Raw genomic sequence first — 27,782 nt, 5'->3', positions numbered from 1 at the left:
AGCAGGCTGCAAACTGACCCCAGACTTAAGCCCCATCCCACTGCTCTCCCCGTCCTGACACAGCCGGATCCTGGGAGGGAAGCCAGGGGACACCTCTACACCCACGGCCCCTTCTCTGGACCCACTTTAGCACAGATGGTGCCAGTCCCCAACATGCTCTGTGCTGGGTCTGACACAATGCCACATTCATTTGGGACAGAGCAATTAGACTGGGAAGGGGCCAAAGTTGTCACCTAACACGGGGACAACTTATCACTGCTCTTGTGTAACCTGTTGCATAAAGTGGGGCGGGTGGGGGGTGCTGCCAGCAGTGGGGGCTATAAAGGTAGGTGCAGGAAAAGGCAGCACCACGCAGCCTCTCCTGCAGCATCCAGACAGCATCCAGACCCCAAAGCGAGGATGACAGCGGTGCTGCCGAGCCTGGTGCTGACCCTGCTCTGCCTGCTGCGGGCAGGGGCTGAGGTCCCTGTGCAGCTGGACTTCAACACCAAGAAGGTAATGGCATAGGGTTCCAGCCTGCCTGGGCTGGGCAGGGTTGCAGAGCTGCATCCCCAGGCACCCCCTGATCTCAGCTCTGAGTCTTCTCCAGAGCCTCTGCTGTGAGGCTGTGGGTACTGACGCACAACCAGACCAGTGCTGGACTGCTGTGCTGTGGGAATACAACACCCTGGGGCTATGGTGGCCCAGGGAACACGGAACTGCCCCAGGGAACGTGGGCAGAATGCCATGCTCACCCCTGCGGCACAAGGCAGGAGCGCTCTGTGTGCAGGGAGGTGGCAGGTCCCCATGCTAGGTTTGGCTGGTCCCTACAGCAGGAGGCACGTCCTCGCAGAGAACAGCAGGTCCCCATGGCATGTGACAGGTCCCTGTGCAGAAAGACAGGTCCCCATTGGAGATGGCAGGTTCCTGCAGTGGGGTGACAGTGTGACAGGTGCCTGCCATGGGGTGGCAGGTCCCCCAGGGCAGGTGGCAGGTCCCTACAGTACAACAAGTCCCTGCGAGGGGGTGGAAAGTCCCTATAGCAGCTGACAAGTCCCCTTCCACAAGCTGAATGGGCCCCATGGTGGCTACAGGTCCCCCAGGTGAGTGGCAGGACCCAGTGGTGGGTGGCAGGTTGCTACCTTGGGGTGGCAGGTCTTCCACCACTGGCTGACAGGACCCATGGTGGGTATAGGTCCCCCTGGCGGGTGGTAGCTCCCCAGATCTTCCCCAAACCCTGGCAGTGATGGCTCGCTGCAGTTTGCAGGGATGTGGCACATCATGGCTGCTGTTTCCAACTGCACTGTGTTCCTGAGCATGAAGGACAAGATGACATCATCTGTCACCACCATCAGCTTCACACCAGAGGGACACATGGCCATGGAGACAGTCGTCCCGCTGTGAGTCCCATTGCAGTGGTACCTCCTGGGCCGGGCACTGCCCAAGCTGTGGGCTGCACAGCCCCACATGTCCTGCTGCCTGGCGTGCCGCCCTCTGGCTCCAAGCCTCATTTGCTGTTTCATTTTTCCCCTTCCAGGCCAGAAGAATGCAAAAAGATTCTGATGCTGTTCCAGCATGGTGGGCAGGCAGGGCACTACATTGGCACAGGTACGTGTGGTCAGGGTCCTGAAATGAAGGGTGGGCAGCACCTGTCCTGCTGGAGGTGGGTCGGCTCCTCTGCCTCCACCCGTGACTGCACACAGCTGCTGGCTCTGTGCAGCACCTCCCTTCTCAGACCCCGCTGGGCACATTGCAGCCACAGCCTGACTGGGCGCTCTCTGGGGTCTTTTAGAAAATGGAGAGAAGAGGGATCTGCGTGTGATGGACACAGACTACGAGCACTACGCCGTCGTGTACACCCAGAAGAAAGACAGCCAGGAGCCCAGCACCATGCTGCAGCTCTACAGTGGGTGCCCATCCCATGGGGGGGGGCAGGGCTGGGACCCCCATTGCCACCCAAGGCCGCTGCGTCAGCACCCAGCACGCCAGCACCTTCCCATGCCCAGAGTCCTTTTTGGAGCAAACAAAACATGACATTGGCGATATCCCCAGTTACCAACGACCCCATTTTGCACCGTTTTGAACTAAATCCCCACCTGCAGCATGCCACTCAAGCTGCAGACCCCCATGGCTGCTGGGGCTGTATGGGGTGCACAGCCCCCAGGGTGTGGCCACAGAGGTACCTGGTGGCCGTCCCACACCCTGTCCCCTATTGCTTTGCCCATCCCAGGGGTCCCACTGTGGGACCACCCCCAGGTGCGGTGCTGGCTGTAGGACCCCTCACTCACAGCTCCCACTTTGGTCTCCACTTGCAGCAAGGAATCAGGACGTGAGCCCACAGCTCCTGCAGAAGTTCAAGGAGCTCTTCCACTCCGTGGGCCTGACTGAGGACATGCTGGTCGTGCTGCCGCACTCGGGTAAGTGCCAGAAAGGAGGGGGCATTCATGTCCCCTCTGTGTGGGGATGCTCCGCTGGGACTCAGCACTCGCAGTGAGGGGCTCATCCCTCTTCTCACACTGAACAGATCGGTGCACCAAGACTCGCAAGTGAGCACAGGCTGAGGATGCACAGCCCCTCCAAGTGCCTGCTGACCCCACGTCCATCTGTCCATCCATCCTGCCTCCCTGCAGCTGAGGGGCTGACACAGGGCTGCGTGTCCTCAGGACCTGGCTCAGTGGCCACTCCGTGCTGCCCCTTCCCAGCCTTGCTGCTCCATCCTGGGAGCACACCTTTCCGCTTGAAATAAACAGATGCAGAAGCTGCCCCTGAGCTCAGTGCTTTTGTTGTCAGAGCTGGGGATGCTGACCGCAGCCCTGCACCAAACCCATCCCTCCAGAACCACACGGCAGTCTGGGGGCTCCTTTGCTGTGCGGTTTGCAGAGCCCACCCTGCGCGGGGAGCCCAGCTGGGCAGAATGGAAGCAGGCAGCCCTTAGGACACCCAGCTCCCTGCACACCTGGGCAAAGGGCTGCCCCATGTCTAATCAGGGTCCCCACATCCACCTGCCACCCACCGCCCCATCTGTCTGCTGGCAAAGAGCCGTGGGGGAAGTGGGGCTGTGCCCCCATCCCCTCTGTATTCCCCAACAAGTGGTGGCCGAGAAAGGGGGGTCCCTCAGCACACACCTGGGTGTGTTTGTGAGGATGCAACACGAGCCTTTGGAACCCTGTAGCCCCTAAGAGCCAGGGCAGAGGGACAGCACATCCTGGCCAGGAAGACACGCGTGTCAGCAGCACACTGGCACGCTGCGCTGCCATCCAGGCGTGGGGTTGCCGATGGGAGCGGCCTCGGGGCGGGTGCCAGTCACAGCTGTGCCGGGGCTGCCCATGGACGCTGTGCCGGGAACGACCTCCCCGCTTCTCCCGGCAGTTCTCAGCCGGGAAACAAGAAGTACTTTTGTTCTTTCACAAGAGGCTTCAAAAAAACAAGAAACTCTTCATTTTCAGCTGTGGTGCAATAGCAGTCCTGCAACCCCACCGCTCAGACCCCCTCCTCGGGGCTTGCAACACTTTCCTCTTTCCGTAAGCCTCTGTTTACCCTGGGACGGTTTCAGCTCCCACAGCAGCACCTCGCCCCACGCCAACAATAGCAGCGCTCTCCGTGCGGCGCAGCTCGCAGGCGGGGGGGCTGAGCGCAGCCCTATAAAGCCGACAGCACCCAGCGCTCCCCGTCCCGCGGTGACGCCGGAGGCTGCGCGACATGAGGATGACGCTGGCCCTGAGCCTGGCGCTGGCCCTGCTCTGCTTGCTGCGCGCGGGGGCTGCAGCCGCAGTGCCGGACAGAAGCGAGGTGACCTGCGGGACGCTGGGGAAGGGACTGTGGGCTCTGCTCACTAGGATGGAGGTGGGAGGACCTTTGGGTGGCTGGGGACAGCTGGACACCACGGCTAACGCTGGAAGCGCTGCACGCCCGGCTCAGCACAGTGATGCAGCAGGGGTTTGGGTGTCCGTATGGGATGCAGGTGATGTCCTGTCAGGTGCACCAGGCTCACAGCTCATTCCCACCGCCAGATTGCAGGGAAATGGTACGTTGTTGCTCTGGCCTCCAACACCGAGTTCTTCCTGCGTGAGAAAGGCAACATGAAGATGGCAATGGTCAGAATCTCTTTCCCAAGAGAGGACGAGCTGGAGGTCTCCTATGCTGTCCCCAAGTAAGTGCCAGGTGCTTCTCTCCCTTGGCTTTGGTCAGCGGGTGCCCATCCAGGTGCCCCTACCCAGTACACCCACAAACCTGGTGGGAGACTGAATTGGGGCACCAGCTGTCAGCAGCCGAAGGTCCCCTCTGCTGCCCAATATAAGTGCCAGGTTCTGTTCTCCCTGTCCTGCTCTGGCAGCCATCGCTGCATGAGTGGCGGCTCTCCCCTGGACACACCATCCTCTATCAGCACCTCCTGTGTTGGAGGTGTGACCCCGACTCCAAAGTTTGTGTCCTGGGGAGGGAACCTCACCCAGCAGGGCCAAAACCAGGTGGCTCTGAGCACACCTTGAGAATGTGTTCCTTGCCTTGCAGGCCAACAGGGTGCAGAAAATGGGAGACTACCTTCAAGAAGACCAGTGACAGCGGTGAAGTCTACTACTCAGGTGAGTGGGGACAGAGTTATGGGCAGAGTCAGAGGCACACCAATTGTCCCTGGGACCAGGGACATTTCCCAGCACTGGTCCCAACCACCCACTCAACACCACTCCATGCCGGGGCCATGGCCCACCAGCAGTGGCTCCTTCTGGGAAGCTGCTTGCAGGAGGACAGCCTCATACCACATGAGCCTAACTGTGGGTGAAGCAGAGTCATTTTGCAACAGGACAAAACAGCAGTGCTTTCCCCCATCCCCACCCAAGTGCTAGTCCCAAATTGGCCAGGATGCTCTGCTGCCCACGGCGGCCACCCCCAGACCCTCCTGCACTCAAGGTCCCAGTCGCTCTGCTGATCTGCGCCATGATCTGTGGGCTCTCCAGGCTTTTGGAGGAGCCTTATCAAGAGGGAAAGGCAGGAAAAGGGATGCAGTAGAAATATGGGCAGGGTGGATCAATGGATGGGCATTCACACTCTTATAGTCCTTTTGCAGCATGGGAGCTCTCAGGGGCATGTAGCAAATTTTTCACTTTGCTCCATGTCCTTTTTCAGAGGAAGCCAAGAAAACGGTGGAAGTGCTGGACACTGACTACAAGAGCTATGCAGTGATCTTTGCAACTAGAGTGAAGGATGGGAGGACTTTGCACATGATGAGGCTCTACAGTGCGTAGCCAAGCTGGGGCTGTGGGCATGAGGGGCAAGGGGAGGATGGGACATGGAGACACCTTGTGCTGCAACTGCCCACCGTTCTAGTTTGATGGATCAAGGCAGTGGAAGGGGAAGGGGAAGGAGCAGCATTTTGGGGCTGGGTCTCGGGTTTCTGCACTGTGCCAGGTATCCGTGGCCTCGGTAAGTCATTTGGTGAAACGAAGCTAAGAGCTGCAAGGAGTGGTCAGAAAGGGTGGGGGTGGGATCCTGGAGACACCGGGCTGCCCAGGGACCCTGGTGCCAGGGCGTCCATCGCCTGTCCCACCAGCCAGCAGCTAACTTCTTCCTTCAGGCAGAAGCCGTGAGGTGAGCCCCGCAGTCGCAGCGACCTTCAGGAAGCTTGCTAGGGAGCGCAGCTACACGGACGAGATGGTCACCATGCTGCCCAGACAGGGTGAGTGAGGCCAAGTGCTGTGTTCAGAGCCACCTGGCTGGCTCACGGGGAGCCTGAGTGGGCTGGCAGGGACTGGTTGGTGGTGTGGGCAGCCAGGAGGTGATGAGGGGCTTGGCACGCGGTGACTTCTGTCTCACTCGTGTTCCTGGATTGTCTGCGCCCTGCTGTGGGTGCTAAATGGGACTGGCAAGACCAAAGCCCTGCTCTCAGCCTTTCTCTTTATTTTCACAGACGAATGCAGCGTTGATGAAGTGTAGGTAAGTTGCTGCAGTGCAGTGCAGTATTTGCAGTGTATCCTCACCTGAAAATTTCCCCCTTGGTACCCGAACACGGGGCCACCATGAGTTCCTCAAATTACTCTGGGGGCTGAGTTGTTTGAAGATGTGCTGGAGCACACATCCGGGTAGGATGGATTCTTCCCTGCAGTGGGGAGCACAGGAATGCAGTGGAGGTACAGCTGCCTGATGGTGGGCAGCAACACCTGAATCAAAACCTGCTCAGTGGAGAAATGGCTGCTGAGTTCATCCAATGGCAAGGGCCAGGACTGGATCTTGCCGAAGGGACTGCAATGAAATGAACCAGTAAAGCTGGCAAATTGGGGTTGGTGTCTCACCATGCAAAACATGCTGGCTGTCAGCCCACTGGGCAGCCCTGGCATTCGTTTCCCCCCCACAGCAGTGCACATTTAGTTGTAAGGGGAGACCAGAAACTCATCCCTGGCATGGCTGAAGCACAGAGAGCAGAGGAAGGCCCTGCACGCTCCACTGGCCTCCCACCTCCAATACTCAGCACACCTCTCCTGGCTGTTCTCCACAGGATGGCTGATGAATGCTTCTTCCTAAAAGAACAAGACTAATGTGCCAAAGCTCCAGGCTGCTGCTCTGCCCCCCATCATGGCTCTGAGGCATCTCCCGCTTCACCAGCACACGGTCCCTCCTTTTTGCCCAAATAAACAGAAACTTTCCCGACAGCCTGGTGTAACCGTCTGGGCAGAATCTGCGGGGTCTGGGCAGAATCTGCGGGGTCTGGGCAGGTGCTGCCGCCTGCTGTCCTCCTGGGGTTTGCGGACGGAAGGAAAACAACCGGGCTGGTCCTGCAGTGAGCTCACCCCGGCGGATCTGCCTCCCTGCTGCTCTTTGCTGGCAAGGACATTGGCACGGTCCGTCCCAGCGCTGAGCTCATCGGGATTTTCCCAGCTGCTCCTTCCCCATCACAGGCACTGGGAAAATATGCTTGAGAAATTTCCCCTCCCGGTCTTGGCACTGAGTGTAGTGGGAGCTGGACACGTCCCGACAGTGGTTGGGCAGGAGAACCCACTGGGACTTCCAGAGCCAGCATCTCTTCCGCCTTCCTTGGGAAGAAGCCCAGTGCTTCCAGCAGGAATTTGTCCTGCTGCTCAACCTGGACAGCTCAGGAACAGCTCAGAACCTGCAGTGCTCCCGAGAATGCTGGGCCCACACGTGGCTTCGCCTCGAGGCTTGTTTTCGGTACGCTTGTTGATGTGGGTCACAACATCCTGCTGCCAGTAACGCCCTCTTCTAAGAGCTCTCTATGACAGGGAGTCCCAGTGCCTCCACACTGTGTTCCATCCAGATATTTCCTTCTGCCATGTGTGGGCATCACCCAGCCCGGCGGCAGTGAAATTGTTCCTCCCTACCACTTGCATTTCCCATTCCTGTTGCCCATCTGCTTTTTCCCCATGCCCGACTGTCTGCCCAGACCAATTCTGCACAGCAGTTTCTGCTTCGCCATCATTTCTGACCCATTTCTGCGTGCAGCACCCCTTCCTGCAGAGAGGGGAACGGTCCTTACTGCAGGCTTCACCATCCACACTGAGCTGTAGCTGGCGTTCACCCAAAACCAAGGGACCTTTCACCACCATGTTCTTGGTAGCCAAGTGCCATCCTGGGAGTCCAGCGCAGGGTGCTGTGGGTCTGGGTGCCGGGGTGCTGGGTGCCAGGGCACAGCTCCTGCCCTGCCTGGCTGTTGTGCCATGTTGCACTGCACGTCTCCTTGCAGACTGTGCCCTCAGATAGTAGACAGAGGGCAAAGAGGAGCAAGTGGGACAAGAAGAAAGGAGATGATATCTGTAATACTTGAACCTCCTAGCAAGCCTGTCCGGATATCATGGTATAGTCAGTGATTTCCAAGGGACTTTCACCCTGAATTTGTGCAAAAGGTTTCACAGAATCAATCACACAATGGCCAGGGTTGGAAGGGACCTCAAGGATCATGAATCTCCAACCCCCTGCCACCAACCTCCACATTTCACAGCAGCCCAGGCTGCCCAGGGCCCCATCCAACCTGGCCTTGAACACCTCCAGGGATGGACGGGGCATCACAGCCTCTCTGGGCAGCTGTTCCAGCACCTCACCACTCTCTCTGTCAAGAACTTCCCCCTGACATCCAACCTCAGTCTTCCCTCCCTCAACTTAAAACCATTTCCCCTTGTCCTGCTGTTATTTCCCCTTTCCAAGAGTTGATTCCTCTCCTGTTTGCAGGCTCCCTTTAGGTACTGCAGGCTGCACTGAGGTCACCCCGCAGCTTCTCTTTTCCAGGCTGAACAAGCCCAGCTCCCTCAGCCTGTCTTCATAGGGGAGGTGCTGCAGCCCCCTGCTCATCTTTGGGGCTCCTCTGGACCCTCTCCAACAGCTCCCTGTCTTTCTTGTACTGGGGGCTCCAGACCTGGAGGCAGTGCTGCAGATGGGGCCTCACAAGAGCAGAGTAGAGGGGGGCGATCACCTCCCTGCCCTGCTGGCCACCCCTCTGCTGATGGAGCCCAGGATCCCGTTTGCTTTCTGAGCTGCAAGAGCTCACTGCTGGCTCACATCCAGTTTTTCACCCACCAGGACCCCCAGGTCCTTCTCTGCAGGGCTGCTCTCAAGGAATCCTCCCAGTCTGTACAGATGCCCGGAATTCCTCTGGCCCTCTACACTTTGCTGTCTTGAACCTCATTAGATTCACCCAGGCCCACCTTTCAAGTCTGCTGAGGTCAGTTTCCTGGGGCCTTGGCAGCATCCTGCAGAGAGGAGCAGATGGGTGCAGCTGAGCACAACCAGGCACCTAGCTGGTAGGGACAGCTTGCAGGGGAGAGAGCAGAGTGGTGATGGGGCAAGGGAGGTCCTTAGCAGCTGGGAGGTGCTGAACTTTTTATTTATTAACTCTTGGAGACTTCGCAGTCAAGGGCTGCAGTGCTTGCCTGTGATACGAGTGATCTTCACACCCTGGAAAACTGATTGCGCTTTTTTCTCTCTCAAGTGAGGATCTTCTTCCCCATCAGTGGCAAAGTGTCCTCTGCAAGCTTTAAAACCCTTCCAAGATTACGAGATAATGTCCAACATTCCTATCTTGTTGACTCCTCCACAGATTCTGTTTTTGAGGTGTGACTTTCCAGGCAAAAGTTGGATTTTGCCTGCCTTGTGACATAGTTCGTCCGTGCACCAACCATTTCTCCCATTAGTTACATCTCTTGCAAGCACCTGCCTGCTCTGCAAAGTGCGCTGACTTCTATGTTGTCACTTTACCGCTGACAACCTCTTCAAAATCCAGCACAACATTTGCTTCCTGTAGCTTTCTGATGCAAATTAGAGCTACCAAGGATGAGCCAGAGCAGCAGATGACTTGGTACAGTGAGATGTTTGAGTTTCATACTTAGTTTATTTGGACTGGAAATGCCATCTCCTCTGTTTCACCGCTGTCTTGCTCCTCTGTTTTGGCAGGACAGAGCCTCTCAAGTGTTTGTAGAAGGGATCTTCCTGGCTAACAGGAGGGAAGGGATCTAACAAAGCTTATTCTCAGCTAAGGCAGTTGCAGTGGTTTTTTTTTCGCTTTCCCATCTTTTCCTTGAATATTCAACCTGAATCTGACCAGCTCCTGGTCAAACAGATTCCAGTGTTCAATTCCTGGTCCTGGAACATTTGAAGAAGAGGCTGTAAGTGCAGATGCAAAGAAAGCGGCCAAATTATGGTGCCTTCATTGCTTGCCTTCTTTTACTGCTGATAAATTTACCAGAGCTCAATGCACTGCTTTCACATGGATGTAACTTCCACAAATTTAAGAGCATCTATCTCATTTTTGATCAGCTTCTTTAAACTGATTCAGTCATCCTTTATAACGCTGTTTAGGGTTTGTATTTTCTAATATCAATTTAAGCACTCTGAGTAAAGCTCTAAGCTGGACTTTCTAAACAATCTCTGTGCCATATGTGGTATTTAATCCTCCTGACTTTTTTTTTCTTTTCCATTTAAAAATAGAATGCAACTGTGTTGGAGCATCTCTGTCTCTAAGCACGGCACTGGCTGTCATGAGAACAGCCTTTTGATTTCTGCCCCACGAACCAAGTCCTGCCAGAGGCTCCTAGCCTGGATGTTCTCAGCCATCCCACGTGTGGGGCCTAAAACCTCTGCGCCATGCCTCATGGGTGCACATCCAACCACCCAGAGCAACCGTGTGTTAGAAATTCGTGGGTGCCCCCCTGGGCATCCCTGCCTGCAGCGGGTGGTACGGTCACTGCAGCAGGAGCTGGATCTCGCCATCCATCTTGGATCACGTGGGGTGAGACCATGGGCTTCCCCAGGTGCAGCAGAACGTGGGACCTGGCTCGTGTCAGCCCACCTGAGCCATCCCTCAGCCCATCTGTTGGGATCTGTTCCCCGTGGGGACCTGTGCCAGTGGGCAATAGCTCTGAGCACAGGCACAATCCACCTCAACTCTCCTGGGTCAGGAGTGAGTTACACTTAAATTGCCAATTACTGCCTGTTGACTCCTCTGTGCTGGGTCTGAGCCCCACAGAGGAATAAACAGTTTTTGTTCCCAAGTTTGTGAAGGGGCAAATATAGCTCCTGTCTCCAGGCGCTGCAGTGACACAACAAGCCCCTTGGAGCCTTTTCAGAAGTTGAGGCTGCAGAAGTTCAGAAACTTTAATGACATCAACTGAGACCTGACTGTTCCTGGGGCAGCAAGGTGTCCTTTGGGCCATAACTTCATGAGACACGGGCACTGGGGACACAACAGGCTTTGGGAATTGCTGCTTCCTCCAGAGGTTCTGTTGAAGGCATGTGGCTATTTTCAGCTTGGATCACAACAGGATGTGGTTTAATGCTTTGGCTCTATGACTGGCTGACCCAACGCAGCCAGTGGGACATGTCTGGTGGCCTGAAAGCACGAAACAACACGGCTGGGGACTTCCCAAGCTGTCAGCACCAGCATCCCCTGACATGCGTGAAGATGTGTCAGTCCTACAGTGCCCAGTAGCAGTGACAACGTGCCTCTTGGGCACAGCAAAGCTCTGGGTTGTGCTGGCAGACAGGGCTGCCATTCAGAGAGGTGTCAGTAGCCCACAGAAACAGAAAAGAACGAACCCCTGATGTTCAGCCAAGGCTGCTGCAAATTCTTGCCCCTGGGGAGGTTAACCCCATGCCACAAGGCTGTACAGCCAGTGGGCAACAAGCTGTGCTGCAGGCAGCAGGCAACCAGCGCAGCCTGGTGTGGGCTAACGAAGGGCAGCTCAAGGGCAGCACACTTGTGGAAGTGCCACTGCAGGGAAGGGCCCACGCTGGGGCTGCACAGGGCAGGAAATGCCCTGGCTAACACAGCAAGGATGGGGGAGGGATGAAGAGGGGGGCATTAAGCTGGCCAGGGCCTGCAGTACAGCATGTCTGATGAGAGGCTGAGAGCTGGGCTGGGTTGGCCCTCAGAAGAGAAGGAATCTCTGACTGCTATCTCCAGCTGCCCGAAGGCAGCACAAGGAAAAGGTGCAGGCAGGCCCTGCCTGGGGTGCAGCGCGGCGAGGCGAAGGGCACAGACACAAGCTGTAACACGGGAAATCTCTGTCAGACAACGGTTCTTCATAGTGAAGATGGTCCCACACTGGAGCAGGTCTCCAAAGGGCCTCTGTCCTTGGAGGAGCCCAAACTGAGCAGCAAGTCCTGGCAGAGCCTGGTCTGACAGGACCAGAGGCCCCGAGGACCTTCCAGCAGAAATCCCAGGCCAAGAAATGACACTAATTACCAAGAATCCAGCCAGACACCACTAGCAGAGCACCTAGCACTCAGCGATTATTTGTTAATTACTGGCCAACCGATAATTAATTAGGCTCATGATCAAGACCAGAGGAAAGGCCCACCCCTCACACCTTGCTCCCTGCCCCCCAGCCTTCCAGGCGCAGAGCAGGGAGGACCAAGGCTGCCATGGGGAGGCAGAGGGAGGGAGACTTCAGCTCTAAAATACTTCTGTGGGGGGAAATGGAGGCTGTGCTGGCAGTAGAAGAAAGGCTGAGTCCAAAGGAGCTCCGTGTCGTGGAGGGAGTCTCCTGTTTGTGCCCAGCTGCACCATCACTTCCTCACCAGAGGTGGGAATGCTCTCAGGCCCCATTCTGGCCTTTGCAGACTGGTGTGGGGAAAGCCTTCTTCCCAGAGCCCGAAACTGCTCAGAGCTGAGAGGTTTCTGAGCAGCTTCTGGAAGCAGAGAAGCGGTGCACCTTGCTGGAGCCCCCTAAGTCACTCTTCAATCCAGATCAGCTGTCTAGAGGAAACCAAGGTTATCAAAGAAAGCTATTCTGGGTCACAAAAATGAGGAAAACAAGCTGGAAAAGAGAGCAGGCAGAAAGGCCTAACTGACATATTCCTGGACTCGGGCTCTTTCTCATGGGTGTCTCTGAGACCACAGGGCTGCAGAGCCTGCAGCGCTGCGCCGTCCCACAGCGGGATCAGCACTGAGTGCAGCGGCCAAGATGCTCAGGAAGCTTCAGACCAGCCCCAGTCCCAGCCTCTGGGGGGCTGGCACAGCATCCTCAGGACTCTGCTGCCTTTACTCACTGTGTGCTCCCACAGCATCCCAAACCGCTCTGCCTAAGTGGCTGTGCCTGAGCAATTACGTGCTCTGCTGTAACAGGGGATCCTTTCCCACGTGCCCCTGAGGGGTATATCAAATTCACCCCGCTGTCCCAAACTTCTAGCGCTGCCAGATGCACCTGGTGTGAAGAGAGGAAGCATCATCTCCAGGTAAGCTGTGAGGCACTGGGTCACCTCTGGATGTGTTTAAAAACTGTCTGTATGTGGTGCTCAGGGTCCTGATTTAGCAGAGGGTTGTTAGGGTAGTTTGGTTAGGCTGCGGTTGGATTTGATGATCTTTAAGGTCTTTCCCAACCTGAGCTATTCTATGATTCTATGATCCTACGATCAGGAGTCCACAGCCAACAAGCTGGGCAAATACTCAACAACAGGACAGCTATAGGGTCAAGGGAGGGAAGGAGTTTGCCCCACACATGGTCCTGCAAGACCAGAACGGGCAGATATGTGTCCTTGCAGTGCTACTTGGCAGCTTGTTGAGTACCCAGTGGCCTGGGACACGTCCCAAAGTTCACCCATCTGCAGCTTGCCTGCATGTAGCACCAGAGGAACCTTGCCCTATCTGCAAACACTGCTCTGAGCAGGAACAGACACATTGCTTGCTTGTGCGTTGCTGCATTTGCCATCTGCTCCCAGCCTTGCCATGATGTGGTTCTGCAAACCTACAGAGACCATGGTGTAGGCATGTGCTTCGCGAGGAGAGCTGATCTGCTGCTCTATCTTGAGCTCGCCTGTCTCATATTAGGTTTGATAACAAATCAAAATCAATTTAATTAGCAGAAAGGCAAACAGACACTTCCAATGACTGCAGATTTAACTGCAAACCCATATAGTTATTAGAAAATGAAACCAAGGTGCCACTTGTATACCATTTGCTCAACAGCTTTGACATTTCCTCTTCCCTCTCAGGGCTGGCAGGGGGCACATGCAACCTGCTCTGGCTCAGCCCTCCTGCTGCCAGCACCCTCCACTGAAGCAACTAGTTCATAGGGAGACTGCAGTCTGGGTATGTCCCCAGGTGCAGGGAGGCAGAGAGCCATGGAGTGCAGGGAGGGACTGGAGTGGGTGCTGGGTTTGTCTGCGTGCTGTCTTCCAGGGGAACCAGGCATGTGGTTTTCCACCTCCACATTATTAAACTGACACAAAAGGCTCTGTGGACGCCTACTTACAGTTAGAGCAGTTTTATTCTAAGTAAAGGTAAAAGTTCTAAGTGGTCACAGATTTAGGAACCAGATCCCCTCCTGCCTTTACCCTGGTTCCTTATCCAAGCCTTGGTGCATTAGAACTGAGGTGATTCCTGGGTTCAAGCCGCTTCTGAAACAGTTCAAGCTGCTAGCTGACACAGGTTTGTCTGTGCCAGGTTCACTCGCAGCAGCATGCTCTGCGCAGGGCTCTGCTCCCCATGCAGCAGCCTGCTCCCTTTTGGGCTCTGCTTCTCCAGGACGGCTATGTAACGCCATGCCCCCTCTCTTTGCCAGGCTCAGTGCCACAGCACAGCAGCTCCCTCCTGCTGCAGCGGGTCCTCCCTCCCTGTGCACCACCAGCAAGGTCTCACTAATGTTCTTTGGTATTGGTATTTTCCCACACAGATTACAAACTATTCCTGCTGTTGCCAAGGCCAGTTTGGCTTCTCTGCCACACTCACGATTGTCATTACCCCATACTGACTGGACTGTGGGTATCCAGCAGAGTCCCTGTGGGCGCCCTTCTCCTGGTCCCAGAGGTCCTGTGCACAGCCATCAGCACCCCCAGCAATTGGTTTCCTATTTGCAACACATCACAGCCCTTGGTGTTTTGATCTAGAATGATGTTGCTGGGGCCAGCCTCTCCCCTAGGTCTCCCACGAGCCTTCCTGTCGCTCCCTGCTCTTTCACCCCTGCTCCTCCCCGAGTTAACCGAGCTTGGGAGTTGTTTTCTGAGATCTAGGCAACTGATAGCTGTGTCATTCCCACTGTTGGAAAAAAAAAACAAGTGTCTGACAAAGACTGGACAGCTAGTTTTTCCAGCACAATCTCCCTTTGGAAGATGTACTCCCCTCCTGCAGCCCCCTGATGTGCAGCAGACCTCTGAAGACTTTCCTCCCTGTGTGATGCTGCTGCCCCCATGCCTTCGGGTTGTCCTGGTCACCCTGTGCCATAAACTGTCACTGCTCTCCTGGAAAACTGTGGCTGGGTGTGCTCTGACCTCACGGAGCTGAGAAGCACCCCATGGCTGCCTGTACTTCAACTACATGGCTGAAAAGTGTATATTAATCTCTTAAGACTGCACACAGTTTTCATTATCTCCCTGTACTCCTTCATCTTTCAGTAGAGACTCCTCTTACGGCTTTTTCTTTTCTTTCCTTGCAGGCATTCCACTTGTTCCAAACACTGTCCTCAGGGTACATATGCTGCTTGCTTGCTTGAATCACAGAATGATTGAAGTTGGAAGGAACCTCTGAAGGTCATCTTGCCCTCCCTCAAGCTTGGGAGGACGTTTTAGACAGGCTTCACCTTTGGCTTCACAAAGCATCATTCATTTTCTATGTTTGCGTACTTGAATTCCCAAATCTGTCCAGCTGCAATAACTTGCTTTCCTGACTTGTGCATGATCACAGACACAGCCACCATTCTGCTCTTACTGATCTTCCCATTTACACAAAATGACACTGACTCATGCTTACTCTAGCTGAAGTTATTTTCTACAAATAGCTTTTCTATAAGCAGCCTGTTTTTCAGGAACAAGAACAAAAACCCCATCAGATCACTTCATGCTGTGACCTGGTAAAAACATGTGAGATGACACATCCAAGGGTATTTGGAGTGCCTCTAATAGACCAGGCAGTGATTTATAGCCTCCCCCCCTCCAAAGATGTACTCTTCCTGGCAGAATTTCTCTCCTTAGGCTTTGTCCTTGCTGCAGTCTGGCTGAGATCTGAGCACATCTTCCTTCCCCAGGAAGTCTTCTGGATCCAGTGTCTTTCAAGGTGTTGTGCTGTGCTCCCCTTCCCCATCTCCCTTTCTTGCCCTCTCCTCCTAGAATTAGACGATCTTTGAGGTTCCTTCCAACTCCATCCATTCTACGATTCTGTGATTCTCCACTGTCTGCTCTGCTTACAGCAGCTATTTCTCTGACCTCCAGGAATATCTGCTGTTATGGGACACTTCATGTAGAAGTTTGAGCTCCTCCATGTTGGCTTTGCCTGACGCCACAGCCATTTATGTTATTTCCTATGGACCATCTGCTCTTCCTGAGCCAGAGATGAGCCTTTTGTTTAGCTGTGCTGTTTTCCCAGCTGCCATCATCTCTACAGGTTCTTCCCTTTCCTCTGTCTCTCCCCTCTGTGGTCGTGCCCTTGTTTACCAGCACATGCCATGCTGAGCATGGGGAGTGCACGCCTCTCCGTCAGCCTCCCACACTGGATCTTGAAAGGCTTCTCCTCTCCTGCCGAATGCCTCCATGCATTGGAAGGAGTGTGTTCTTGGAGGTTCCCAGTTCTGCAAGCACCACAGACTTGCTCATGAGACCGAACCCCGGGCTGTCAGCTCATCCCTCCCTCCCCAGTTATACACCTTCCTCATTTGCTGGGCACCAGCACAGATGTACAGCCCAGCCCTGAATTCCCACATAGCTGATCACATCGCCTACGTGGTGGGCACTGCTTCTGTTTTCCCTTGTTTAACAGTTTCTGGGATCCTTACTGACCACAGTGTGAGATCCCTGCTTTCTGATGTTACTTGGGCAATGCAGAGTTTTGCCTCACTTAACAGCAGTCCTGTCTTAGCTCAGAAGGTGACATGGGGAGGTGGCTTTGCTGGCTTTTTTTGCTGGTTTGCATGGCTTTGCCATGAGTTCTTCAAGCCACTGCCTGAAGAGCTGGAGCCATTTTGGCCAGGTCTGTCTGTTTTCTACCTAAGCCTGCTGGCAACTCTTGGGGTAAGCGGCCAGAGAGCAGCCCCTGTGCCAGCTGAAAAAGCTCTGGGGCAGTGGGAACACGCAGGGGAATGCATGTGTGGTTCCTGTGGTGTTGACTTGAGGACTGAAACCCCATGGGCTGAGACTCACCACCTGCTCACAGACTTCTCCCATCTCAGAGCCCTTTGAGCCAGTTGTGAGATCTAAGGATTGCCAGAGATTGTGGCACAGCTTCAGCCCATGACACAGAACAGAGGGATGGAGATGTCCCATGGCAGGGCTGAGCTTTCACCTCCTTCTGCCTGTCCCGCATCTCTTCTTGCTCTCCCCACAGATGAACCCCGACTCCCTGCAAGGGGGAAATCTCAGCAGCCCCACCTCATTTCTTCTCTTGGGGTTTTCCACCACCTACAAAACACAAGTGCTCCTCTGCATGGGCTTCTCGCTCATTTACCTGGTGACTGTGCTGGGGAACCTGCTCGTGATGACCCTGGTCTGGCTGGACGCTCACCTGCAGTCCCCCATGTACTACTTCCTGGGCCACCTCTCCTTCCTGGACATCTGCTACTCCTCCGTCACGCTGCCTAAGATCCTCAGAGACTCCTTCTCACCACAGAAGACCATTTCCCTGGTGGGCTGCATCACACAGATCTACTTCTTCCTTTGCTTTGGGGGCTGTGAGTGTGTGCTCCTGGCTGCCATGGCCTATGATAGGTACCTGGCCATCTGCCACCCCCTGCACTACACAGCACTCATGAGCAAGAAGATCTGCCACTGCCTGGTGGCTGTCTCGTGGTTGAGTGGCTCCCTCTCATCTCTGATCCAGGCCCTCCTCACAGCCCACTTACACTTCTGTGGGTCCAACGTGATCAACCATTTGTTTTGTGAGATCCCCTTCTTGCTGGAGGTGTCCTGCAGCCCTAATGCTCTTCTCAACAAGGCTGTCTCATATGCCTTGGCTGCGACTATTGCCGTGGGCTCTTTCCTCCTTACTCTCACATCATACGTTCCCATCCTCCAGGCCGTGCTGCACAAGGGAGCAGGGAGGCAGAAGGCCTTTGCCACCTGCACCTCCCACCTGACCGTGGTGTCCCTGTTCTTTGGGGCTGGGGCTGTTACGTACCTGGTGCCTCAGTCCAGCAGCTCCGAGGAGATGGACAAGGTCCTCGCCCTGATGTACGCCATCGTAACCCCCATGCTAAACCCCATCATCTACAGCTTAAGGAACAGCGAGTTCCAAGGGGCCATCAGGAAAGCCCTGTGCAGGGGTATCACTGACATCCCCCACGGGCAGAGCAACCTCTGTCCTCACCATGCTGCAGGTGACCCAACGTGATGGGGGGAGCTGGGACCCTCAGACCAGTGACAGGCAGAAGGGCTGTGAGCAGACCAGGAGCAGATCCATAACACTGCTATGCCTTGGCCACAGCTTTCCCGATAAATAATTCTGGGAGCTGTTTTCTTAAGAAATAGGTATTGTCCAGGTAAAGAATTTGTACTGAATGTCCACGCAGTGCCTTTGTTGTGACAGTGCCCTTGGTAAGAGCTGTTTTTTTTTTTTTTATTAATCATTTATCTGCAGTGGGGCTTTGTCAGGCTTTCTGGAAGCCTTTTTATTCCTAAGCAAAGCTTTTATTCCTTCACCTCTTTCTGAGGTGAAACAACATGAAGTGCAGCAGTACTGCCGTGCTGTAAGCATCTCCTGCTAAGTGGTGGATAATCTTGTCTGGGCTGGACTTGCAGACACTGCAGAGCCGGATGCTTTTCTCTTAATGCAATAAAATATGGATAAGTAGGGAAACCATTGTCATGGGATTGATCTTTGTAGTTTCAGGAATCAAAGCCAACCCTGGGAACAGCCATCTGCTTCTGCATGCAGAACAGTGGTGACAAGGTGGGAGTGGAGGTGGCACCTGAGCATCCCTGGGGAGAGCAGGTTATTCTGGCTCATGCCATGCTTTCAGAAAGAATGCACGGGGCTTCTGGCATCATACAGAGCTGGGAAAACGTTGTTTGCAGGTCACAGATAAAGGCAATTGAAAAGACACTGCAACTGCATCTCGTGTACAAGAAAATATGCCTACAGGCACAGTGAAACACATCCTTCTTGGACCTCAGCCGAATGCTGAGCTGTGGTGTCTCTGCAAGCAAGACTGGAGATTCCTACCCAGCAAAAATTGTGGGAACTGGTTTTCTGTGAGTAGAGACAGCTCCTCCTCTGGTAGAAAGAAGTGTTTCCCAGCAGGACTTACCCAGCTGAAGTGAGGCTGCTGCACATGCGCCCATAGCGTATCTTTAAGACAGAGCCAATTCAGGAACCCGGATTGCAGGACAGCTACAAAACTGTCAGTATGACAGGAATGGACAAACTGAGCTTGACATAAAGAAGAGCAGAGTCATAGAGATAAAGGAAACATCTCCCTTGTACAAGATTTACCTGCTTTCTCTGTAACAGTGGCCTCAAATGTTGGCTGCGTGCACCCCAGCGCTGTGCAAGACAGTCCACTGGGGGTGGGAAGAAAATATTCTTTGTACCACCAATAAATAAAATACTTTAATACCATTTTAAAACATCACCTTTTCTCATCCTTTTACAGTTTCTATTTTTAATGTGTTTTATAATATGCAGTAGCAGTACATGTATGTAATTTATGGTCTTGGTTTCAGCTAGGATTGAATTGTTTATTTGGTGTTTTGTAGGATGTGATTTATCCTGCCAGGATTTACCCTCCAGGACCACAGCAGTCCATTTGGTGCCCAGCGTGGGGCTCAAAGGGTTGAGATAACAGCAGGCCTGACCGGAGCGTGTTAACACGGGCTGTTGTGGTGCTTCAGTAATTGCTGGTCACAGTGTTGATTTTTTCCCTATTTATGTACTCTGATGCCATCATGTTGTAAAGGGGTAAAACCCATTGGTGTTTCTGGAGTGACAAGAGGATCCCATGAGCTAACTGTACTGGAGGCCAAAGTGAGCCTAACCAGAAATGAATGGCAGGAGCATCCTGTTGTGATTGGCCCAGAGGCTTCGCACATCCTTGGTACGGATTATCTCAGGAGAGTACTTCAAGGACCCAAAATGGTACCAAAATGGTGGGCTTTCGGACTGCCTTGGAGATGGAGGGCATGAAGCAGCTGTCTGCCTTGCCTGTCTCTCAGAAGACCCTTCTGCTGTGGGGTTGCTAAGAGCAGAAGATCAGCAGATGCCATTGCTACAACAGCGCTGCACCAGTGGCAATGCTGCACCGTCTGGGAGCGTCTCATTTCCGTTCATCGGTTGGTTCAACCACTGGAGAACCAAGGAGTGATCAGCACTGGTGCCATATGGCTGGTGAGAAAGTCCGGTGGAAAGCGGAGGCTGACACTGGTATTGTGCCCGAAATGAAGCCTCACCACCGCTGAGTGCTGCTGTGCCAGGCGTGCTAGAGCTGCAGCATGAACCAGAGTCAAAGGCGCAGCGGTGTGCCACAGCTGACATAGCTGGGGTGTTCTTCTTCAATGCCTTCGGCAGCAGGGTGCAGGCTGCAGTTGGCTTGTACTTGGGGTGTGCAGTACCTGGAATCAGCTGCTCTAGGGGCGGAAACACATGGGCTGATCCAGACTGCACTGGAACAGGGGGAAGATCCTGAACACCTGCAGTACATTGGCAAAATCATTGTGTGGGGCAACACAGCAGAAGTTCTTCCCTTCAGAAAGGGAAGAAAATAATTCAAATCCTTCTAAAGGCTGGTTTTGCCATCAAGCAAAGTAAGGTGAAGTGTCCAGTTTTGGGCCCCTCAGTGCAAGAAGGACATTGAAGCCTGGAGCGGGTTTGAAGAAAGCAACAAAGCTGTGAGGGGTCTGGAGCACAGGGCTGATGAGGAGTGGCTGAAGGAGCTGGCAGTGTTCAGTGTGGAGGAGAGGAGGCCCAGGAGGACCTCACTGCTCTCCGTTACTGCCTGAAGGGAGTTGCAGTGAGCTGGGCTTCAGCCTCTTCTCTCGTGTAACCGGTGATAGGACTGGAGGGAACGGCTTCAAGCTGCGCCAGGGGAGATTTAGGCTGGATGTTAGGAAATACTGCCTGTCTGGAAGAGTGGTCAGGCATTGGAATGGCTGCACAGGGAGGTGGTGGAGTCACCGAGCCTGGAGGTGTTGAAGGAACATTTGGACGTTGTGACGAGGGATGTGGTTTAGTGAGACCTGTTGGTGATGGTGGATGGTTGCACTGGCTGATCCTGTGGGTCTTTTCCAACACTGGTGATTCTATGATTCTATGACCTGCACAGAAGATCCAGTTCTTTGGAATAAAATGGCAAGATGGACATTGTCAGATCCCCGTGGGTGCGATAAATAAACTGCTATGTCTCCACCAGCTAGCAAAAAGGAAACACAAGCTTTCTTAGGTGTTGTGGGTTTCTGGAGAATGCATATTCTGGATTACAGTCTGATTGTAAATCCTTTCTATCAAGAGACTCGGAAGAATGATTTCATGTGGGGTCCTGAGCAGCAACAGCCTTTGAAGAAGTTAAACAGGAGGTAGTTCAGGCAGTAGGCCTTTGACCAGTCCAGAAAGGACAAGGTATAAAAAACTGCAGCCAGGGAGAATGGCCCCACTTGGAGGCTCTGGAAGAAAGCCCCAGGGGAGACTCTAGGACTGCCTCTAGGATTTTGGAGCTGAGGACACAGAGGATGTGAAGCCCGCTGTACTCCAGCTGAAGAAGAGATACTGGCAGCATATGAAGGGGTCCAAGCTGCTTTGGAAGTAGCCAGTAGTGAAGCACAGCTCCTCTCGGCACTTCAGCTGCCTCTGCTGTGCTGGATGTTCAGAGGAATGGTCCCCTCCACACATCGTGCAACTGGTGCTATGTGGAGTAACTGAGTAGCACTGATCACACAGTGAGCTCAAAAAGGGAACCCAGTCATCTAGGAGTCCTAGAGGTGATTATGGACTGACCCCAAGGCAAAGGTTTTGGACTGTTCCAGAAGAGGAGGTGACAAGCGCCAAAGAGGTTCCACCATATAATAAACTGTGAGAAAATGAGAAACAATTTGCCCTGTTCATTGATGGGTCCTGCCACACTGTGGGAAAGCATCATAGATGGAAGGCTGTATGGAACCCCACACGATGAGTTGCAGAAGATACTGCAGGAAGGGGTGAATCGAGCCAATCTGCAGGAGCAAAAGGCATCCAACTGGCCTTCGTCATTGCTGAATGAGAAAAGTGGCAGTGCTCTGGGTGTTGGAAACTGCCCTATGGCGGTGGTTACAGCAATGGAAGCAGAACAACTGACAGCATCAAAACAACCAGCAGGTGGATCCGGCTGCTAGGATTGAAGTGGCTCAGGTAGATGTGGGCTGGCAATGTGAGGTGAGCTATTTCTAGCTTGGTGGTCCCATGATGCTGCAGGCCACCAAGGAAGAGATGCAGTCTACAGAGGGGCTCGGGATCAAGGCACGGACTTTACTGTGGATGCTATTGCACAGGTTACCCATGAATGTGAAATGTGCAGTAATTAAGCAAACCGAGTGGATAAAACCTCCTTGGTGTGGAGGACAGAGGCTGAAACATAAATATGGGGAGGCCTGACAGGCGGATTATATCACACTCACACAAAGTTGATATGGCAAACACCACGTGCTTACAATGGTGGAAGAAACCACCAGATGTCTGGAAACATTTCCTGTGCCCCGTGCCATTGCCCAAAATACTACGCTGGGCCTTTCTGTGGTGACATGGCACCGAGAAAGAATTGAGTCTGGCAATGGGACTTGTTTCTGAAACAGCCTCATAACCACCTGGGCCAAACAGCATGGCATTGAGTGGGTGCATCACATCCCCTGTCACACACAGCCCCTGAAAAATGGAACAATACAACGGGCTGCTAAAGACTGCACTGAGAGCAATGGGTGCTGGGACATTCCAATACTGGGGCACAGCATGGAGCAAAAGCCACCTGGCTAGTCAGTGCTTGGGGGTCTGCCAATAGAGCTGGTCCTGCCCAGCCCAACCTCCTGCATACTGCAGAAGGAGATAAATCCTGGTGCTGCACATGAAGTTACTGGGCAAGACAGTCTGGGTCATTCCTGCCTCGGGCAAAGGCAGGTTTACTCGTGGGATTGCTTTTGTTCAAGGACCTGAGTGCCAGTGGTGAGTAGTGTGGAACAGTGGGGATGTCATTGTGTACCTCAAGGTGATTTGATGCTGGGTGAGAACAGCCAATAATTTAAATTGTATGATGTTAAATTACTACATAACACTGCTGTCATCGTTATTATGGTCATTATGGTCTTGTTAACAGCAGTACGGTAAGGACTACCCAGGTTAAAGAATGAACACCAGTGGAACCAGAACTGGCTTCTGCATGCAGTAACCCAACACTGTGACTTGTCCCTCCTGCACTGAATGACTGTCTTGACAGATGAAGCCAGAAGTGATGAACTGAATGAATATCATGGAAAATTTGCATGAATAGTACGTGTATATATATCAAAAAGCAAGGTAGGTGATGGTAATTACTTGGGATGTGTAGAAACTGTGAGCCCTGAGCGTGATGTAAGTGGTGTGAAAGGGGTGGATATCGTCTCAGTTTCAGCTGACTTGTTTTCTTCAGAGCATCTGGTCTGATGCTGTGTTTTGGTTCTAGGAGAAAAACCACGTTGATTGCACTCCAGTGTTTATAGCTGCTGCTCAGCAGTGTCATACAGAGCTGGGAGAGAACAGAATTAGGGCAGCTGACTGAAACTGACCCAAGGGATATTCCATACCATATGGCGTCAAGTGGAAGGAGTTCTGAAGGGGGCAAGTTCATCTCACTCTTTTTCTGCTTGGGGGCTAGCTGGACATAGCTTGGGGGTGGTGAGCAATTGCTTGTGCATCACTATTATAGACATTCACACACATATATAATCATAACTATTTTCCTTTTCTCTATCTCAGTAAATAGTTTCATCTCAACCTGCAAGTTCTTTGTCGTTTGTTTGGTTGGTTTTTATTCTCTCCCCATCTCACCAGGAAGGGGGCAATGAGGGGACAACTGAGTGGTGCTAAGTCACCCGCCAGGTTAAACCACAGCATTTATAAAAATGGATGCGTACTGGAGGTGCTCAAGGCATTGGAGAACTCAAAAGTTCTTTACTGATAGAGTTGTGTGATCAAAAAGTGCAGAGAGCACTGCTCTACAACAGCCCACCTGAGCAAAAATCACCTAGGGAACGGAGATTTAACCCGCAGCAAATGAGTATTTAGGGATGCAGTGCAGGTGACTTATGCAAACCAAACAAGCCCAAGTCCATGGGACAAGGCAGGGCCACCCAAGAGTGCCAAAAGCACTGATCTGGGCTCTGCATCACTCTTCTGAGCCTCCTGCGTTGTCCCTGTGGGCACTGTTGGTGGCAGGGAGTTTCCCCCCTTCTTCCTGACCCTCCGTGTCAGACCCAGCAGGAGCACACTGTTCAGGTGCAGCTGTCAATGCCACCTCTGCAATGGCTCCAAGCAGCACAAGGGTGGCCAAGGGGGCAGGGCTGGGTTTGCTGAGTGCCTCTGAGGAGCTGCACAAGGGTGAAAATTGTGGACGCACTGCAGGCGTGCTGCAGGGTTGTGCCCAGCATGAGGCTGGCGCTCAAGATGAAAGTCATTTTCTGGTTCCTGCAGCTGTTGCTTCTGTCAGTGCTTCAGGCCTGGGGAAAAAACCTTCAGATGGAATATTTTGGACCAGAAAAGCTCACACTGTTCAAGGGAATTTTTCCATAGTGGAGGGCAGGCAATCTGCCTTGCTTGGACACAGGCTCCACGAGGGCGGCGAGGTCAAGGACAGCCCAGCTGTGTGTTCTCACGAGGACCCAGCTCCTGCTGGGAGTCAGACCCCTCAAGCTTTCTGGCATTTGACAGCACAAATCCTGGTGCTTCATGGCACAGCCAGCAGCCTAGTGAGGGCTACAGAGTACCTGAGTTTGTCCAAGTGTTCTTTGCATTCCCTTAGCTCTTCACAGCAGAGCTTTGCCCTGCATAAGAGCTGCTTTTCTAAACCCATCAGCACGTGAAGAGGGCGTATGGGGTTCCTGCTTTACCCCTGAATCTCCTGTTGTTTCCTGCATTCGTTGGTGCAGTCATTCTTTCTAGTTTGCTGGGAGGTGGCACACTGCTGCCATAGCTTCCCAGTCCAGCTGGATTGAAGATCTCAAGAAAAATGGGAAGATGGCTTTAAGCACCATAAAACCAGAAAAGAACGGTGAAATTATCGTCAAAACTGATTTGTGGTTAAGTGTCGGTGTAAATCTTCTCATTTTCTGTAGCTTCCCCTATGGGCTCCTCTCCTTTTTGCTTTCATCTCTGTTAGCTCTTTAGTTCTTCATACAACGTAGAAGAGTACATAGGTGCTCCTTTGGAGGCCACTGCTTCCTGATCTGGTAACGCGTGTGCTGATGGTGTGCAGTGAGAAGAGCAGCCAATAACTCGCCTCTGTCCTCCAACCTGGAACGAGGAGTAGGAAAACACAGAGGAGATGGGAACAGCTGCCTGTGGCTGGAGGCTTCAGGAGATGAGAGCGGGGGCTGCTGTGCTCTCCGTCCAGGCCAGAGCTGTCCAACAGCTGCTTCTGCTCAGGGTTCAGCCTTGAAGTACAGCTCAGTCGGGAGCAGCGCAGCAAGGAACTGCGCAAGGAAACCTGGTGCGATGGGGGAGATTTTCTCCTTCCAGCTGTAGGTGGAGCCAGAGATTTAATGCGTCTGTGGGCGTTTGTAAAGCACCTTCAAGTGTGCAGTATGAGCAACCGCTTAGGATTATTGCTTCTGCACCGCTACCAGGCTGTGTCAAGGACTGCAGGAGTGTCAGTAAGTGACAGAAATGAGACAGAAACACCTTTGGATTTGATCTATATCCATGCAAGATTGCCTTCGGTTGTCATTTTCTGACCACATCTGAGAAGAGAGGCCAAAATCAAACGTGCTTCTCAATGGAAAAGATTGGCATGGCTTTGTATGCTTTGTAAACCTGAAGAGAAAATTAGTTCTTTGTTTAGCACTGGCTATAGGATTCTGCTAGACCCACTTCGCCTCTGCATTCAGCTTAATTAATCATGTTGATGAACCTTCTAGAAAGGTGTCCAGTCTTGGTTAGAAAGTGATGAGAGACAGAAATCAGAGCATTTTCTTCACAGCCGGCACGGAGCTTCCCTGGGAAGGAAGGGCACAGGAGTTCAGCAAAGCCCCTGGTGTCGTGAGCCACAGGAGCAGCACTGGCCTTGGGAGTGGGCCCTGGGAATGGCGAGGAGTGCCCCAGGGGCACAGGCAGTCAGAGTGCTGGAGAGGGTGAGGGTGTGCAAAGAGCACAGAGGAGAGCGGAGATGTAGAGGAGGGGTGCAGGTTTGTAGGGTGGGGGGGCTCAGATGTGGGGTCAGAGGATGGGGCTGAGGCAGGTAGGATGCTTGTGGGAAGATGAACACCAGCCTGCATGGCAGCCAGGTCGTGCCAAACATAACCATGGCTGAGCTTGGCCTCTATCCATCTGTGACAAGGACAATGCAGGGCAGAAGCAAGGGCTTGGCCCTTTCATAGCACATTGAAATTACTGGGCTTATCAGGGCAAACAGGAGCAGGGTACAGATGTAGTCTGCACAGGACATCTGACCCTATGGAGCAGAGCTCTGCCAAGGGTCCTGCAATGGAGAACAGAAACCAGTAGTCTGGGGCTGCTGCCACAAACGCTGTATCCTGTGGTCTGGTCGCATCCCTGGCCACTCGCTCCCAGCAAAGCCTGGAAAGCAATGGAGTGGGACCTGCCAGGACCTGCGGGTGCTCTAACAGGGCTCCTGCAGTCAGCCCGTCAGCTGGGGCTGAGCCCAGCCACGCGGCAGGAGCGTGCATCCCTCCTCCAAGGGTAAGGGCTGAAAACACAGCAAATGCCAGCCAGCAGGATCGCAGCAGCGTGGCTGTCAAGTGCTGCTCATATCACTGGCACCAAGGCCTCGGGTCTGTGCCCAGCACTCGGGGAGGCAGACTGTGTGCCTGGGTTCTGCAAAGCTGTGTGCTTTGGCATCCTCTGCCAGCATGGGGAAATCCTTGCATGGCAGGGACAGGGCATGGCCCAGAGACCTAAGCACATGAGGGGATGCTTGACGGGACCTGCATGCAGCTGAAGCTGAAGACAGGCAAGCGCAGAGCTCACAGCCATGTGCCACAGCTCCCAGCAGGCATGGATGTACCCTCAGCCCGGTGTTACTCCAGCAGCAATGCAGGACAAGCCTTGTATGTGACAAGTTCATAGACGGCACAAATTTGAGAGGAGAGGTGGACACACCAAAGGATCGTAGAATCATAGAATCATAAAATTGCTCAGGTTGGAAAAGACCTTAAAGATCATCAAGTCCAGCTGCAGGGTCACACTGCCACCCAGATGGATCTTGACAGCAGTGAGAAATGGGTGACAGCAGCCACATGGAGCTCAATACGGCGCAGTACCAAGTAGTGTCCTGGGGGAGGAACAGCCCCAGCACCAGGCTGTGCTGGAGGCACCCAGCTGAAGCAGCCCAGCAGAGAAGCCCTGCAGGTGCCAGTGGGCACCAGGCTGACCACGAGCCAGACATGTGCCAACCACATGGAAAGCTAACGGTGTGCTGGGCCGCACTGAGCAATATAATGCCAGGAGGAGGGGGAGGCAATCCTTCCCCTCTATTCAGCACCAGTGAGGCCATACTTGGTGAACTGGGTCTGGTCCTGGGCTCCCCAGTACAAGAGACTTGGAGCCACTGGAGAGAGGCCAGTAAAGGGGCACGAAAACAAGGAAGGGACTGGAGCAAGCGTACTATGAGGAAACCTGAGAGAGCTGGGACTGCTCAGCCTGGGGAACGGGAGGTTCAGGGGCATCTCATCAATGTCTACAAATGCCCAGGGGGTGGGGAGGATGAAGACGGAGCCAGGCCGTGCTCCGCGGTGCCCAGTGCCAGGACAAGAAGCAATGGGCACCAACTGGAATACGAGAAGGTTCCTTCTGAACGTCAGGAAGCACTTCAGGGCCGTGCGGGTGGCAGAGCAGTGGCACAGCTGCACAGAGGAGCTGCAGGGTCTCCTCGGAGATCTTCACAAGCCGCTCGGGCAGGGCTCCGGGCACCCTGCGCTGGGCGTCCTGCTGGGGCAGAGAGCGGACAGACGGACGCGGAGGTGCCTTGCAACCGCAGCCGCGCCGTGACGCCCCGCACAGCATTTCCTCGCTCCCCTTTGCAGAGCTTCTTCCCTCCGCAGCAGCATCTCCGCCCCTCGCCGCTCTCTCCCGGGGCGAGGACCGCGTTTCTGGTTGCGGGACGTGACGTTATCCGCCCGCCGGCGCACGCAGAGACGACCGCACGCAAAGCGGCGGCGGCGCAAAGGCAAACCGCGCTCAGGTGCGGCGGCGGCCCCGCGGCTCCGGCCCCGCAGCGAGC

General features: G+C 53.9%; 3 protein-coding genes across 4 annotated transcripts; all 3 read left to right on the top strand.

Annotated features, from left to right (window-relative positions):
* The first annotated feature begins 337 nt into the window (after nt 1-337).
* On the top strand, nt 338-2,742 carry LOC122184399 (lipocalin-15-like). The gene is made up of 6 exons (XM_042879323.1): nt 338-495; nt 1,240-1,379; nt 1,517-1,587; nt 1,772-1,885; nt 2,295-2,396; nt 2,504-2,742. The coding sequence occupies exons 1-6, from the start codon at nt 400-402 to the stop codon at nt 2,527-2,529; spliced, it is 549 nt and encodes a 182-aa protein (XP_042735257.1). The 5' UTR covers nt 338-399; the 3' UTR covers nt 2,530-2,742.
* An 893-nt stretch (nt 2,743-3,635) lies between these two features.
* On the top strand, nt 3,636-6,620 carry LOC122184400 (extracellular fatty acid-binding protein-like). 2 transcript variants are annotated; one of them, XM_042879325.1, is made up of 7 exons: nt 3,636-3,768; nt 3,990-4,129; nt 4,489-4,559; nt 5,101-5,211; nt 5,549-5,650; nt 5,882-5,907; nt 6,326-6,494. In XM_042879325.1, the coding sequence occupies exons 1-6, from the start codon at nt 3,679-3,681 to the stop codon at nt 5,905-5,907; spliced, it is 540 nt and encodes a 179-aa protein (XP_042735259.1). In that variant the 5' UTR covers nt 3,636-3,678; the 3' UTR covers nt 6,326-6,494. The 2 variants fall into 2 exon arrangements, with proteins under 2 accessions (XP_042735259.1, XP_042735258.1); XM_042879324.1 differs by having other exon boundaries at nt 3,637-3,768; nt 6,467-6,620.
* Nucleotides 6,621-16,663: 10,043 nt separating this feature from the next.
* LOC122184358 (olfactory receptor 2A5-like) lies at nt 16,664-17,728 on the top strand. The gene has a single exon (XM_042879263.1). It carries the CDS (start codon nt 16,664-16,666, stop codon nt 17,726-17,728), a length of 1,065 nt encoding a protein of 354 aa, XP_042735197.1.
* The last annotated feature ends 10,054 nt before the right edge of the window (nt 17,729-27,782 follow it).

The sequence above is a fragment of the Lagopus leucura genome, unplaced genomic scaffold, assembly GCF_019238085.1.
Source record: "Lagopus leucura isolate 7727_CA_CO unplaced genomic scaffold, USGS_WTPT01 Super-Scaffold_100022, whole genome shotgun sequence".
Classification (NCBI taxonomy): Eukaryota; Metazoa; Chordata; class Aves; order Galliformes; family Phasianidae; genus Lagopus; species Lagopus leucura.
This window is presented reverse-complemented; position numbering and strand designations above follow the sequence as displayed.